The sequence below is a fragment of the Hemiscyllium ocellatum genome, chromosome 39 (genome assembly GCF_020745735.1).
Source record: "Hemiscyllium ocellatum isolate sHemOce1 chromosome 39, sHemOce1.pat.X.cur, whole genome shotgun sequence".
NCBI classification, from domain to species: Eukaryota; Metazoa; Chordata; class Chondrichthyes; order Orectolobiformes; family Hemiscylliidae; genus Hemiscyllium; species Hemiscyllium ocellatum.
Window position 1 is genome coordinate 32911309 of NC_083439.1, and position 17089 is coordinate 32928397.

The 17089-nt window shown below is 41.6% G+C and overlaps 1 protein-coding gene across 2 annotated transcripts in view; it reads left to right on the plus strand.

Moving 5' to 3' along the window:
- The window catches only part of adamtsl3 (ADAMTS-like 3), a 661690-nt gene that overhangs the window by 452912 nt on the left and 191689 nt on the right, over positions 1 to 17089 (plus strand). For both annotated transcript variants that reach the window (XM_060852820.1, XM_060852818.1), the window contains exons 10-12: positions 3572 to 3683; positions 4478 to 4616; positions 9624 to 9674. In XM_060852820.1, coding sequence (XP_060708803.1) covers positions 3572 to 3683; positions 4478 to 4616; positions 9624 to 9674 — 302 coding nt within the window. The remainder of the gene's footprint in view (positions 1 to 3571; positions 3684 to 4477; positions 4617 to 9623; positions 9675 to 17089) is intronic.

The window sequence follows — 17089 nt, forward strand, 5'->3', positions numbered from 1 at the left end:
CTTTCCCACCTGCCTTGACCTCAGCTGCAGGATGTTCTGGGAGTGATTTATCCTTCCAATTCGGTTGCCTGGCTACTGAGGGGGCTTTTCTTTATCAAAGTTGGAAAAAGTTTGGTAACATGAGTCACCTGCACCTTTTCCTTACCTGGAAACTCAAATGACTGCTGCTGTTCTGCAGGTCCTCCTACAGGTGAGTGAACCTGTATTAACAGGCGATTCCACTATTAACTGGTCAGTTTAAGCAGTCTCTTAGCTCACCATTCATAGTCCATGGCAAGTCCCCCATTTGACCCTGTTGTCAGGCTCCCAAAACCTGGAGGGAAAGCCTTCCCTGCGAACTGTGGCCTTCATGTCCTTCAGTTTTCATGCCAAAGAACAATGGTAAAAGTAATGGCAAGGATACTGGAAGCTTGCAAATCTCCCAGAATCCCCTCTGATTCTGGTTGCTAGTTAATACTGCTGCTTAATACTTCAGATCAACTGCAGCTTTTAGGTTCTGACATCAAAGCGATGGAAACATGAGAATATAAAAGACGATGGTATATGGTTGAACTAAGCAGGAAAGCTGATGATTCATTGAGTTCGAATTTTCTGCATTATACCTGTCTGAAGAAAGACAGGTTAACGGAGGAAAAATTTGGCACTCTGATTTTCTAGATGTGATCTTTATTTCTTACCCCAGAGGGGCATCCAACCCACTAATAAAAATGGCAGTAGGAGCAGGAACCTGACATGCCTTTAGATGTGTGTGCTCTGATCACAGAGGTCACGAGAAGAGGGAGGGCAGTAGAACAATAGCTGATGTTGCTTTTATGAGGAGAGGGTCCATTAGTTGACACTGTTTCCCTCTTAAAAGATCTCAGATCCTTAATTGTACTTGGCTTCATTTGAGTCAGAGACCTAAAGCTGCCAACCCTTTCCTGAATCTTAAAGGACCTTGCCTCCATCCCTTTGGTCGATGATATATGGCAAAGCAAACTTTCTTAAATATCCCTGGCCTCACAGGAAACAAAAACAATATTGCTTATGATGCTAAAAGGCATCATTTTCAGAATTTTCCATTTACGATATTTGGCAATATGTTCACTAAGTAAAGCCGGGTGATTTTTTTTCTCTATGGGGATATGGGTGTTGTTGATTTTTTGCCTATCTTCATTTCACTTGAGAAGGTGGTGGAGCACTGCCTTCATAGAATTGTTGAATTCCCACAGTGTGGAAGCATCCCACCAAGACCCACTCGCTCTACCCTATCCCTGCAACCTCCGTCTCCCGTGGCTAATCCTTCCAGCCTGCACATCCCTGAACATGATGGGTAAGTTAGCATGGCCAATCCACGCAAACTGCACATCTTTGGACTGTGGGAGGAAACCAGAGCACACGGGAAAAAAACCCACCCAGACATGGGGAGAATGTGCAAACTCAAAACAGTCACCTTAGGTGCTGTGAGGCAACCTTGCTAACCACTGAGCCACTGTACCACCTTGAACTGCTGCATTCCTTGGGGTGTATAGACATCCATGTTGTTGTTAGGGTGGGAATTCCAGAAATCTGCCCCAACCACAGTGAAGGAATGGTGTTATACTTCCAGTTCTGGGTAGTGTGTGACTTGAAGGGAAATGTGCAGGTAGTGATGCTCCCATAGATCTGCAGATAAGGTGGCTCAGCAGTTAGCACTGCTGCTTCACAGCACCAGGGTCCCAGGTTCAATTCCAGCCTCGGGTGACTGTCTGTGTGGAGTTTGCATATTCTCCCCGTGTCTGCGTAGGTTTCCTCCCACAGACCAAAAATTGGCCATGCTAAATTGCCCATAGTGTTAGGTGCATTAGTCAGAGGGAAATGGGTCTGGGTGGGTTACTGTTCGGAGGATCGGTGTGGACTGGTTGGGCTGAAGGGCCTGTTTCCACACTGTAGGGAATCTAATATCTAACCTAATATAGACTTCATCCTTCTAGGTGATTGTTCAGGTGGTTTGGAAGCTGGGGTTTAAGGAACCTTGGTAAGTTGATGCCGTGGATGGTTCACTGCTGCCACTGTTTAGTGGTGGTGGTGGAGGAAGGAATAAATATTTGAGATGTTGAGTGGAGTACCGGTACAGTGGGATGCTTTCTCCTGGATGATATTCTGGATAGAATACTGTGAGGGCTGCACCCCTCCAAGACAAATGGAGAGCTCTTCACCATATCCCTGACCTGTGTCTTGTAGATGGTGAATGATTTTTGAGGAGCTGAGTTTCTCATTCCAGCAACTTGTTCCTTAACCATTCCCTCGCAGAAAATTTATATGAAGGATAGTTAAGTGTACATTCAAAAAAAACCAAAGAAAATACTAGAAATACTCAGTAGGTAATGCAGCATCTATGGAGAGAACCTTAACATTTAAGGTTGATGTCTATTGAATTGCAGATCTCTGTTTTGAAGGAACCATTTACAGAATGATTACTGAATTAGTTGCCAAGGTTTTAATTTCTAATTTGGTTGTAATCAGCAATTGCAGGAGTGCAGTGTGCTCAAATTTGCACTATTTTACAGAGAGGTTTGTTTTGGCTCAACTCTCAACTCAAATTCAGCTGGAGATTGCTAAAACCAAAACTTGCCATAGGCAAACACAATTGAGCCGCCAGTTTTTAAAAGAAATTGACTTAAAGATGTAACCTGATGCAGTCTTGCTAGTTTAACTGAGAATCAGTTTATCACAAAATTTAACTATTTTTAACTGGTCTTTTTTTATCCTACACTTGTGATTAAATTGGTTCTGTATGGTGATTTAAAGCAGCTATGAATTATGTTGGTGCATTCTAATCAATTCACCACTCAGTTGAAAAAAAATTGTAACAGCAAAACATTCATGTTGGTTTTCCTGCACCTCTAACACAAAGCTTAATTTTGAATGTATTTGAAGGATTTCTGAGTAGTAGAACCTTCCAATCCAAATTCATTCATTCTAGAGACGCTGTCTGTTTTGTTGCTGGAGCCATTTGTCAGTATGATTTCTAAACTAGCAAAAAATTGAGAAAACTTGGCCATTTTTTGTGTGTGTGAAATCTTTTGCATTTTGATGGCTTATTTTTAGGGTCATAGAGTTTGACAACACAGAATGAGGTCCTTCAGCCCATTCTGCCTATGCCAGTCAACAAACTATCTACACTGGTCCTATTCCCTAGTTTTCAGCATAACATTGTAGTCTACCGTGACCATCTAAATAGTTCCCACCTCTGCCATCCTTTCAGGCTGCAAACTCCAGAATTCTTCCATACATCCCTCTAAGCCTTGTGCCTTTTCCTTAAATCCATGCTCCTGGTTATTGATTGCTCTCTGAAGCGGAAAACTTTCTCCTATTTATCTTACCTATGCCCCTCATAATTTGGAAAATCTGTCTTCTTTTTAAAAAAAAGAAGCACCAAGCTAGTAACTCCACGTCCTGACTTCCCCATTGCAGAATTCAAAACCACTGACTGCGATGGATCACTTTAAAGTATCCTTTGCTGTCTAAAGAACTTGGTGAGTATCTGACATGCTTTGAATGAGTGAATGTAGTTAACCAACATTTCCTTCTTTCTTTAATTTTATTGTAGACCAGATATGTTTCTTCGAGGGACAGTGTAGTCCAGTTCATGTTCTATCAACCAATCAGCCACCAATGGAGAGAGACTGATTTCTATCCATGCACTGCAACGTGTGGTGGAGGTAACAGATCATTTTAGACATTTTCTGTGTTTTAATATATGTTTTAATTTAATCTACCCTGAAATTATTGCCCAAAACAAGTGAATTTGTGCCTAAAACATTTTTAAAAAATTTAATCACTCATGGCATTTGAGTTTCACTGGCTGGCCAGCATTTATTGCCTGTCCCTTGTTGCCCTTGATGTTATCCCTCTTGCCTTTCCTCTTCTGAAAGTTGATCCTTTGGCCCTTGGCTCCTAGTCATTGCAAAAACAGCCCTTTATTGAAAGTAAATTGTAGCTGCCATATTGACCAGGGGACAGCACATTTAGGTGGCAATTTGAACCAAACCAGTCATTTGGGAAATCTTCAGGCTTGGGTGTGACAATAGATTTTACTCCAGCAAGTTAAGTCAAAATTACCTCAGCTGTAGCCACGCATGGTCCTGTCCACATCAGATACAGGTTCTCACATACTCGCAGCAATAGGAGTAATGATCAGAAATGGAGAGACTGCCTTAATCGCCCTGTCCTAACTAAGGTATGCTGATGTGATGTTTGGTAACCAGCCATTTACTGGTTTTGGTAACTCAGTGCAACCAGTTGACTGAATCTAAAAGTTTTCTGAAGAATCTGGGACTGTTTTTGCTCTCAGTTGCTTGAGCCATCTGTGCCAAACTAGGAATGTGGTGGATGGCTCCCTTAAAAAATATAAATGGCCCGCCCTTTTTGAAATCTATTATAAACCTCGGTTAACAGTTAGAAACCATCTGAGTGTGTTGTTTCCCATATTGTTTGTAAATCTCTCTCTTTTTAGGCTATCAGCTTAGCTCTGCAGAGTGTGTGGACATACGTTCAGGTCGTGTTGTTCCTGAGCATTCCTGCAATTACTATCCGGAAAATAAAAAGCCCAAGCCCAAACTGCAGGAGTGCAATATGGATGATTGTCCATCCAGGTGGGTTTATGTCTAAGGACAGGAAGAGTGAGAATGTATTGACTGTGCAGAGATTTGCTCATTGTAAGCAGCTTGAAGTCAGAGCTATGGCTCTGTCTCGAGTGGATTTTGCACCCCGGCTTACAGCTAGTAAAGCTCGTTGTCAGTGTTGGATCCTCATGGTTTCTGCTCTGTACTGACTTTTATAGCCTGCCAGGAATGAAATTATTTCTCTAATTGCTAGCGACAGTTTAAAATGCAAGAGGTTAGAATGAAGGCTATGGCACAAGTCGGAGAAATGCTGAGTAAGTACATTTAGAATTCCAAGATAAAGTACAGGAACACACGATGTAAAATAAATCAAAATTCTACATATGTAAGCTGGCTTTTATAATGGTACCATTTTAGTTCAGAGTCCAGGAGACTGGCGCCTAGTTTATAAACTACTAAATCAGATTCCTTTAAAACTGTCTCACCACAAAATAGAACACTACATGAGTCCACCATTAGTGTAAGAGGCTGAATCACGTAAGTGCAAATGGATGCTGCACTGGCATCGATCCCCATCTTAAGCAGAGCCAATCTTAAAATTGGCAGAGACCAAGACACCAAACGAGGAGTTCCTTTTCCGCTGTGGCCAGGTTACCTCTTTCCACCTTCTTAAATAGCACCACAAATATCACAACAAAAAGACAGATACCAGTCAGATAAAATCAGCCACCTATCACATCTCTATCGCCCCTCCCCCAAGTCCCTCCTCTCTACCTTTTATCTTAGCCTGCTTGGCACACTCTCCTCATTCCTGATGAAGGGCTTATGCCCAAAACGTCGAATTTCCTGTTCCTTGGATGCTGCCTAACCTGCTGTGCTTTAACCAGCAACACATTTTCAGCTCTGATCTCCAGCATCTGCAGACCTCATTTTTTACCCAAAGATTTTAACTTACTGCGAATCCTCTTGCAAGGCTGCCTTCCTTGAAGAAGCTCTCTTCCTCCCTCTACAAGGATTTCAGTGAGTCTCTCTCTCACTGCACCCCCCAGGTCATCTCCTTTGCACAGCCACCTATCACATCTCTATCGCCCCTCCCCCAAGTCCCTCCTCCCTACCTTTTATCTTAGCCTGCTTGGCACACTCTCCTCATTTCTGATGAAGGGCTTATGCCCAAAACGTCGAATTTCCTGTTCCTTGGATGCTGCCTAACCTGCTGTGCTTTAACCAGCAACACATTTTCAGCTAAAATCATAGCTCCAAGATAACAGGTAGGAAAGCATTTAAAATTCTCTGCCTTGTTTATGAGGGTCTGTAATATTCGAACATATCATGAATATCTATGCATGTGCTGATGAGAAGGACGTGGAGAAGGCTGGTTGACCAGGCAGGAGTATTAATCCCTGTTGCTATGTCAAACAACGTTGGAAGATTAACTCTCTCCACCTCTGCTAAGGTGAGATAGAATAGTCCTTGGATGCTGCTGTTATATTCAAGAAAATTGCATGGTAGAGGGTAGAATTGGAGCCAATAACATTTTATAGGGATTTATTTGTAGAGTTACAAATCATAAACAAATGCCTCCACACCTAACAACTGTGGTTTTAGTCTATCTTTTAAGTTATTCCAAATGGTTGGATATTTAAAGACAGACCTCCATGCCATGTGGGACTGCACCCTGGACCTTCTGGCCCAAACATAAGGACACTATCACTGCACCGAAGCATTGGTGGCATGGTGATAATGTCTTTAGACTAGTCATCCAGAATCCCTGCCTAATATTCTGGTGACACGGATTCAAATTTCAACATGGCAGATGGCATTAAATGCAAGTACACACTGCAGCAAAATGTGCCAGCTATAACACTTCCTGCCATGTCAAGTGAGTAACTATAGATACACAGAGCAATTTCATGCCCTGCATCTATTTCAGTGCCAAATCTATCGAAGGGGTAATCTTATAGTGCAGCATGGAGTAAAGCTGTGTAATTTAGATAGCAACTTCCTAATTTCTACTCTTAACTGTGCAAACTGCGAGGGCTAGGAGAAAGTGAGGACTGCAGATGCTGGAGATCAGAGCTGAAAAATGTGTTGCTGGAAAAGCGCAGCAGGTCAGGCAGCATCCAAGGAGCAGGAGAATTGACGTTTCGGGCATAAGCCTGAAGAAGGGCTTATGCCCGAAACGTGGATTCTCCTGCTCCTTGGATGCTGCCTGACCTGCTGCGGTTTTCCAGCAACACATTTTTCAAACTGCAAGGGCTGTTGTCAAATTTATTACAATTACGGTGAGCATTACTATTCTCAAAGCAATAAAGTGCTGTTGAGCATTTCCCTGGCTTTGCATCATTAGATAGCACTGCTAGCAGAGAGTTATAGCACAAATTAAAGATAATGGGACAAAATTTATTTCCAGAGAGTAGATGTTATGAGGCACAGAATAGTTTTAAAGATATCAAAAAGGTCATCCTGTCCAGAAGACATGAAGAGACAACATAAATTGTTTCAAAAGCTATACTTGCTTGTTTAGATTCTAGAATGAACATTGCTGGACTAAAACAGGGTGGATGCTAATCATGTGATACAAATTGACCAAAATTTCTGGAAGGATTCCAGTCAGCAGTTATCAGGACAGAACGTGGACATCAGCCACCTGGCATATCACATTCTATCATGGTGTTGACCTGGCTGTCCACAAACACAAAAAGACCAGCAGGCGAGATGCCATCCCCAGCCACTTCAGAAGAAAGAGGAGCTAATGAAAATCATTATGCCTGAGTGGCACAAAGGGCTTACACATAATTTTGCAGGAATGAACAATGGTCCCAACCAGAGAGGTTGTAAACAATTGTTACATAGAAACAATGGTGATAAGATGACAGTAGAGTAGGGCTCCAGCCGCCTCCCACTTTTCCTTTCTTTGTATTTCTCTTTTTTTGCACTTTTTTTTACTTACCTCCTGTTGACGAGCTTGGTCACGGTAATGGCATTACTGGCAAGTGAGCTCAGCGTGGACATGAACGGGCCCAGTGCTGACCCGTGGCAGTAGCATTGGAGATGAGTTTGGGTTCCCAGCAGCTTCTGCACTGATAAGGTGGTCTAGTACTGACTCACGGTTGCGACGCGAAGGTGAATTTTGGTTTTCTGCAGTGTCTGTGTCTAGCAGAGTTTGGGCTCCAGTGCAAGACCCGAGAGTATCGGCAGTGAGCCTGAAGCAGACTCATGATGGTAGAGGAATTGAGTTTGAGTAACAGCATTGGCAGCATCTGCATTTGTAAGGTCCAGCAGGGCTTCAGTGGCGGCCAGACAGTACTGAAGAGTGGGTGACTTTCATTCCAATGGTGAAGGGATCCTAACCACCAGACCCATGGCCCATTGCAGAGCACTTAACAAGAGGGACTGTAAAGCTGAGCACTTCCTCTTTATTTCTTTATCCTTCTGTCTTTATATTTGATGTTTTGGGTTATTTTTCTGTGTTTTAAGATGGCACCAAAGAATGGCAACATTAAACAACACCTTTCCCTGTATTTTCGAACAAAGTACACATGGCATTAAATAAATTCAATCAACTGTCTCTGTTAATTTGAAATTATTCATCCAGGAGCCCCAAGCCATAAACACAACAGCAGGTATCTGAAAGGAAATGTTTAATTGAACATTTTCTGAAGTCTTGCTTCACTCTGGCAATGATTTAGTAACTGTTAACGTGAGTCTGTTAAGATTTTAGGGCCCACCAGCATCACAGCCACATTCCAGGGTGAGCTAAGCCTGAAGTCTGAACCACTATGAAACTTGGTCTTTGAAAGAAATTTTGTATTTGGTGAAAAAGTGGACTAACTTGACATTGCTATGCCTTCAACCATAACAAAAAGAATTTCTACCTTCAGTCAACTGCACCTATCTACAGGCACGTTACAATGGAAAAGAATATCCACTGAACATTGACTTTCAGAACTTGGTCAAAAATCACATGAATTAATGTCCATAGCTTTATTTTGAAATAATTCTGAATTATAGTATCTTTCCTCCTTTAGATATCTTTGTCTGCTTCTGTATATGTATTGCAGCAACAACCCTCCAGAATTGAATAAATGATTGAGCTGTACTTTGATTTTAGTCTTAAAATGTCTTCTGTGGATTATTTTTATCGTGCATTTCACAACCTCAGAGTTTGAGGGCAATAGACAGCCCATTTCAAAAGGGAAAAGAAATAAGAATTTTTTTTTGAAACCATCTGCTTAAAGAGTGAGGCAGAGAAAAATAAAATAATTCAGTTCATCTTTCGCCCTTGTCTATAACGAGGTAAAACCAGATACGTACCTCCTTCACAGAAATAGGACCAATCGTTGGACTCAAGTCACAGACAGTGTGGTGGAAGTGGAAATCCTGAAATTATGAAACATTGCCTAGTTTAATCGGGGTGACCACCAAGTTTTCAGGATGGTTTAAGTCAGACTAAAATGACCTTACGTAATATAATTATGATTTGGAGATGCAAGTCTTGGAATGGGGTGTACAAAGTTAAAAATGGCAAAAAAAAAAGCCAGGTTATAGTCCAACAGGTTTATTTGGAAGCACTAGCTTTCAGAGCGCTGCTCCTTCATCAGGTGGTTCATCAGGATATACTCCACAACCACCTGATGAAGGAGCAGCGCTCTGAAAGCTAGTGCTTCCATATAAACCAGTTGGACTATAACCTGGTGTTGTGATTTTTAACAATAGAATTATCCTACGAATTGATTATTATGTCAGATATAATACAATGTGCATCACAGTGCATTGGGTAATGTCACAGTACATGATGTCCAAAATGCTGCAAGTATTGTCTCTTGTATGTCAGTTTGGCTTATTCTACTTTATGATATAATTTCCTTAGTTGCAGTGTGCTTTTACCCTACCAAGTACAGTGACTGTTACGGGTACCATAAACAGTATGTGCGAAGTCTTTTTTTGACATATGGAATTTTATTTTTGCAACTTGTTTATGTAATAATATCGGGATCACTATTTCTTTTAGCTAAACTAATGCTGTCTCTCCTACAGTGATGGCTTCAAGCAACTTGCAATTTATGACCATTTTCAGCCACTTCCTCGGTATGTACAACTCCTATCAAATTGCAATCTACCAAACACACTCAAGTCAATTGTTAACAAGTAATTTAAAGAACTTGGTAATTTTCAGACTCAAAACAAATCAGTTGATATTTTACATTATTATTACCAGAAAGTATTGCAAAGATATGTGTTTTGTTTCTAAACCTTTTGATACGTTTATTGAATGCAATGCAGTTTTTTAAAAAGAATTGTTCATTGGATATGGGTATCACTGGCTGGGCCTGCATTTATTCTCCCTCTCCAATTGCTCAGGAGGTAGTTAAAAGTCAACTACATTGGAGTGGGTCTTGAGTCACATGTAGGACAAAGCAGGAAAGAAAAATGTCAGATTGGGGTTATACAACAATCAGCAGTGATTTCTTGGTCATCATTAGACTTTTATTTCACTTCACCACATCTGCTGTAATGAGATTTGAGCCAAGATCCATATGACAATTAAACTAAAGTAAAACAGTAAAATAACACCTAAAACTGAATGCTGGAGATCTGAAACTAAAACAGAAACTCAGCAGGTCTGGTAGTATCTGTGGGAGAAAGCAGGGTTAACATTTTGAATCCGGTGACACTTCTTCAGAACTGTTAACAGCTAAAAACAAGTGATATGGTTAGGGGGCATCCTTTTGAATTTAGGAATAATTGGGAGAAGAGGATGGTGGCTAAAAATACCAACCCCCCTGCCCTTGTCCCCCACCCACCCCTCATCACTACAGCCTATCCCATGATCTCCAACAAAAAAGCACACTGGTGCATCTCTTTGTGGTTGTGCTGACTCTGCCTCCATTAATGCTCTCCAGCACCCAGTGACTGGGCAGCTTCGGGCAGAGTGAGGCTTCAGCAGTGTGGCACCTGAAAGACCAAGAAGCTTGCCAGACAACACTTAAGCACATTATTGGTGATTGATTCTGTAGGATTTCCTGCTGGTGATGAACCTCTTCTTTACTGCACATGCAGCAGAAACTCATCTGAGCATGTGAACTGGGAGCTTTGGCAATCTTCCGAGATGGAGCAGCTTCAAAAAATGTTCTAGCCCTGGAATTTCTGTGGTTATTACACCAATGACACTAATTCCTTGACATTAGTTCCCAAATGATTCAAACAATTAATTAGGAATGTTTGTTGAATGGTGTTCTATGCAGTTGGCTGTATAGTAGGTGTTGTGGTTTATGTTCAGAGTATCATTTGATTGAAATCTTGTTCCATTAGCCAAACTATTGAGCAGAAAATTGTGGATTTGGAAGTGCAATGTTTGTGTTCTGCATTTTCTTAGTTTGGAAGTATTCTTACTTGTATCATAAGTATTGAATTGCTTTTAGGATTGACATGAAATTTTCCCCTCCACTTATTTCCAATTCCATACAAGTGAAGAAATTGTTCTTTCCAGATCTTGCCTGTCATTGCATGAACTATTAACAGACAAGGTGTTTCTCAGAGTGAATGCTTAGACAGTACCCTGATCTTAACGAGTTTTGGGAAGATTTGTAGCTCAGGTTGAGGTTCTGGATGTAGGTTTGCTCACTGAGCTGCACAGTTCATTTTCAGACACTTCATCACCCTACTAGGTAACGTCTTCAATGGGCCTCAGGTGAAGCACTGTACATGATTTCTGCTTTCTACCTTCTACCAGGACTCTCTCTGTTGGGTCCTCTACTTTTTGTCATTTATATAAATGATTTGGATGCGAGCATAAGAGGAACAGTTAGTAAATTTGCAGATGACACCAAAATTAGAAGTGTAGTGGACAGCGAAGAAGGTTACCTCAGATTACAACAGGATCTTGATCAGATGGGCCAATGGGCCGAGAAGTGGAGATGGAGTTTAATTCAGATAAATGCGAGGTGCTGCATTTTGGGACAGCAAATCTTAGCAGGACTTATACACTTAGTGGAAAGGTCATAGGTAGTGTTGCTGTGCAGGTTCATAGCTCCTTGAAAGTGGAATCACAGGTAGATAGGATAGTGAAGAAAGTGTTTGGTATGCTTTCCTTTATTGGTCAGAGTATTGAGTACAGGAGTTGGGAGGTCACGTTGCGGCTGTACAGGACATTGGTTAGGCCACTGTTGGAATATTGCGAGCAATTCTAGTCTCCTTCCTATCAGAAAGATGTTGTGAAACCTGAAAAGGTTCAGAAAAGATTTACACGGATGTTGCCAAGGTTGGAGGATTTGGGCTATAGGGAGAGGCAGAACAGGCTGGGGCTGTTTTCCCTGTAGCGTCGGAGGCTGAGGGATGACCTTATAGAGGTCTACAAAGGTATGAGGGGCATGGATAGGATAAATAGACAAAGTCTTTACCCTGGCTTTGGGGAGTCCAGAATTAGAGAGCATAGGTGTCGGGTGAAAGAGGAAAGATATAAAAGAGACCTAAGGGGCAACTTTTTCACACAGGGAGTGGTACGTGTATGGAATGAGCTGCCAGAGGAAGTGGTGGAGGCTGATACAATTGCACCATTTAAAAGACTTTTGGATGGGTATATGAATAGGAAGGGTTTGGAGGGATATGGGCCGGGTGCCGGCAGGTGGGAATAGATTGGGTTGGGATGTCTGGTCGGCATGGACGGGTTGGACCGAAGGGTCTGTTTCCATGCTGTACATCTCTTTGACTCTATGACTGGGCTGTGTTTGCGACTTTCTGCAGTGGACTGGGTTGATTGTCCACGTGAAGGTGATGGTGGGCCATTTTCTTGAATGACTGCAGGTACACCTACAATGCTGTCAGGAAAACTAATATGCCTTCCATGTATTAATTCCACCTATACTTTCTGTTGCTTCAGGAAGGCAACTCCTCACACCCCCTCATATTCTCTTCCATATTCTGCCATTGCGCAGGAGATATAAAAGTTTGGACACACCTACGAAGAGATTCATGAACAACTTCTTCCCCACTGTTATCAGACTTCTGAACAGATCTCCCAGATTTTAGATTTAATGTTGATCTCGCTTTCTGCGCACCTTCTCTGCAGCCATAACATTGTATTCCTCACTCTATTCTGTTACCCTAATGCACTTTGTATGATATCATCTGCCTGTGCTGCAAGTGAAATATTTTTTACTGTACCAAGGTACATGTGACAATAATAACTCAAATCAAATCAGGGATAGGCAATCACTGCTAGACAAGCCAGTGATAGCACAGCTCATGAATTATTGAAGAAAGAAAAAAAGGAGTTAATTTAGTGCTGTATTTGTTTATATTTCTTTATTTCATTAGTGGCCTGAACTAACGTGGCAGTTTGCTTTGTGATTACTTTGCCAGTTCCTAAGAGCTGACATGCTTGTTACAATGGGTTGAAACCCTTTCAAGTGCTGCTAACTACTTTCTTTTTCATTTGTTTCTTTTTTATCTGATGTTTGAAAGCATTCTTCATTCCCCTGTCTTCACAGCTTCAGTTATTGGACAAATTCACCAGTATCAAATCTAATGGTTTGAGTTTATTTCCGTATAATGGTTTTTTGTGGTCTGTCTTGAGTATGTGAAAAATGAAGCAGATTGCTAATGTGCTGTCCCAGGAATCAGATGGCTTTCAGTCTTGTATTTCGTTTGTTATAGCTGGTAAAAACATTTTATACTTTCATGTTTTCATCAGTTGATGTTAGGCTCACACAAATGTTGTGAGATCATTTAACATTAAAACAAATGATGGCGTACACTCAATAATATTTAACAATCCTCAATTTTATTTATATTTAAAATTGGACTTATATAGTTGTTTCAGGTCACAAATCTCTGAAAAGGTTAATACCAAGGAGTGCTTTAAGCACTGCCTACTGTGGTGTCATATAATGCCTGGAGCAGGGACATTATATCAGGGATCAATAACTGAGACCTGGGGCTCTTGGGGACCCACTGTTCTCACTGTGGTGGGGCCACTGTGATTAGATTGAGAGTTGGGGCCCAAGCCAAGAGCAGCATGATGTCTGTCCCAGTCCCTGCTCGTACAGATTTGGTGGGAAAACAGCTCAACATTTCGAAGAGAGTAAGAGCTACCACCCAGGTCCTCTTTTACAATGTTAGTCATAACAATATAACTGGTGATTAGTTGCTAATAAGCAACATTGTCTTCTTGGTGGACTATCAAGTGTTTTCCTCCACCCACGCCGGATCAGTTCATGTACATCCCGATCCTAAAAGTGGATAGTAGCAGCAGGCATTGTGAGCAATACTGCAGGACAGTGGTCTATACTGAGGATTGTTCATTAGGCAGTGGACAAGCATATGGCCTAAATGCTGGCAAATGGGATTAGATTATTTTAGGATATCTGGTTAGTATGGATGACTTGGAGCAAAAAGTCATACAGCATTGAAATAGACCCTATGACCTTTGCATTTTTGTTAGTTCAACCATTTCTTCATTTATTAATGTGGAAACAGCAGCTGCTTGATGTGTGATTAAAATATTGCAGTCAAACAATTGATAATTAGATGCAGGAACAGAGTCGTTCATGAATGACTCTATTTCAACCAGTGAATATTTATCAGAGAATAATAGAAATTTATAGCAAGGCAGGATGCCATTCAGCTCAGCATGTCCATGCTAGTCACAAGTTGAGAGTTCTGAGGGAGGTGGCTGATGAAGTAGTGAAGGTGCTGACTGTGATCTGTCAAAAATCACTGGAGTCAGGCAAAGTCCCAGATGATTTGAAAATTGCTGCTGTAACCCCTTTGTTCAAGAAAGGATCAAGACAAAAGATGGAAAATTATAGGCTGATTAGCTTAATCTCGGTTGTAGGTCAAATTCTAGAATCCATCATTAAAGATGAAATTTCTAAATTCTTGAAAGTGCAGGGTCAGATGAGAAAAAGTCTGCATGGATTGAATAAGGGGAAGTTGTGTCTGACAAACCTGTTAGAATTCTTTGAAAAGATAACAAGTAAGTTAGACTAGCAAACCCAGTGGATGTCATCTATCTAGACTTGCAAAAGACCTTTGATAAGGTGCCTCATGAGAGGCTGCTGAATAAGGTGAGGGCCCATGGTGTTCAAGGGGAGCTACTGGCATGGATTGGGGATTGGCTGTCTGACAGAAGGCAGAGATGTGGATAAAAGGCTCTTTTTTGGAATGGCAGCTGGTGACCAGTGGGGTGTCTCAGGGTTCAGTGTTGTGGTCGCAGCTGTTCACTTTATATGTTAATGACCAGGATGAAGGGACAGGGGGCATTCTGGTGAAGTTCACCGATGATACAAGGTTGAGCAGACAGGCAGGCAGTCCTGAGGAGGTGGGGAGGCTGCAGAAAGATTTAGGTAAAAACAATGACTGCAGATGCTGGAAACCAGATTCTGGATTAGTGGTGCTGCAAGAGCACAGCAGTTCAGGTAGCATCCAAGGAGCAGTAAAATTGACGTTTCGGGCAAAAGCCCTTCATCATGAATAAAGGCAGAGAGCCTGAAGGGTGGAGAGATAAGCTAGAGGAGGGTGGGGTTAGGAAGAAAGTAGCATAGAGTACAGTAGGTGAGTGGGGGAGTGGATGAAGGTGATAGGTCAGGAAGGAGAGGATGAAGGTGATAGGTCAGGGAGGAAAGGAGATAGGCAGGTAGGACAAATCATGGGACAATGCTGAGCTGGAAGTTTGGAACTGGGTGAGGTGGGGGAAGGGGAAATGAAGAAATTGTTGAGGTCCACATTGATGCCCTGGGGTTGAAGTGTTCCGAGGCAGAAGATGAGGCGTTCTTCCTCCAGGGTCTGGTAATGCAGAAAGATTTAGACAGTTTAGGAGAGTGGTCCAGGAAATGGCTGATGAAATTCAACTTGAGCAAGTGCGAGGTCTTGCACTTTGGAAAAAAGAATACAGGCATGGACTTTTTTTTTAAAACGGTGAGAAAATTCAGAAAGCCAAAGCACAAAGGGATCTGGGAATGCTAGTGCAGGATTCTCTAAAGGTTGATTTGCAGGTTGAGTCCGTGATGAAGAAAATAAATGTAATGTTGTCACTTATCTCAAGAGGGTTGGAATATAAAAGCAGTGAGGTGCTTCTGAGACGTTATAAAACTCTAGTTAGACCCCATTTTGAATATTTAGTCCAATTTTGGGTCCCACACGTAGGAAGGACACACTGGCACTGGAGCGTGTCCAGCAGAGATTCTCACGGATGATCCCTGGAATGATCGGCTGAGAATCTTGGGATTGTATTAATTAGAGTTTAGAAGGTTGAGGGGAGATCTCATAGAAATGTACAAGGTAATGCATGGCTTAGAAAGGTTGGAAGTTGGGAAGTTTTTTCCGTGATGCGGGGAGACATGGGCATAGCCTTAAAATTAGAGGGGGTCAATTTAGAATGGAAATGAGGAGACATTTCTTTAGCCAGAGAGTGGTGGGCCTGTGGAATTCATTGCCACAAAGTGCAGTGGAGGCCGGGATGTTGGGTGTCTTCAAGGCAGAGATTGATAAATTCTTGATCTTGCAAGGAATTAAGAAATACTGGAAGAGTGCGGGTAAGTGGAATTGAAACACCCATCAGCCATGATTAGATGGCGGAGTGAACTCGATGGGCTGAATGACCTTTCTTCCACTCCTATGTCTTGTGGTCCCATGGTCTAACAAGTATCCATCCAGCTCAATAATACATTCCTGCTCTTGGTGCATAGTTCTGTATGTTATGGAACTGTAAAGTACACATCTATGTATGCATCTTGGATGCTACCTGAACTGCTGTGCTCTTCCAGCACCACTAATCCAGAATCTGGTTTCCAGCATCTGCAGTCATTGTTTTTACCTCATTGATTTTAACACATCTATATATGTTTGAAATATTATTAGGGTTGTTTTGCCTCTACCGTCCTTGAAGACAATGAGTTCCAGAACTAAACGAGTCTTAGTGTGAGAGAATTTCTCCTGGAATCCTATTCAAGCCTTCTAACTTTTATCATAAATATGTTGACCTTGCAATTAATGGGAATCGGGCATTCCTGTCCAGTCTATCTAGAATCCTCATCATTTTGTATAGTTCAATTTGGTCTCCCTTTGGCTGAACTTCGAACTAAGTTTCAAAATTGTGGTTCATGAGAAGCCATACTGGATTCAAAATGTTAGCTTTGTTCTATGTCATCTGATACTGCTAACCCAGCTACATTTCTCCAGCACTTCTGTTTTTAGCTGATATGAAAGCTCCTGTTGTGTGCTCCACCGCAATGTTATCTATCCACCCCCAACAGAAGAAGCCATTTGCTTTTTTCTCACTTGCATTATTTGCTCTATTTCCCATCTCATTCTCACTGATATTAATGCCAAGGCTGAATCAAAACAGATCAATCTAACCCAAACCAAAATATCTCGAAACAAATATTTGCATTTCTATAATCCATTATCTTTGAAATAAAATTTCTACTCAACTGATGGAAACATTCATATTCATTTTGTGTTTGATTTTATCATTCATTGCATTCTTTGGATTTTTCCCTTTT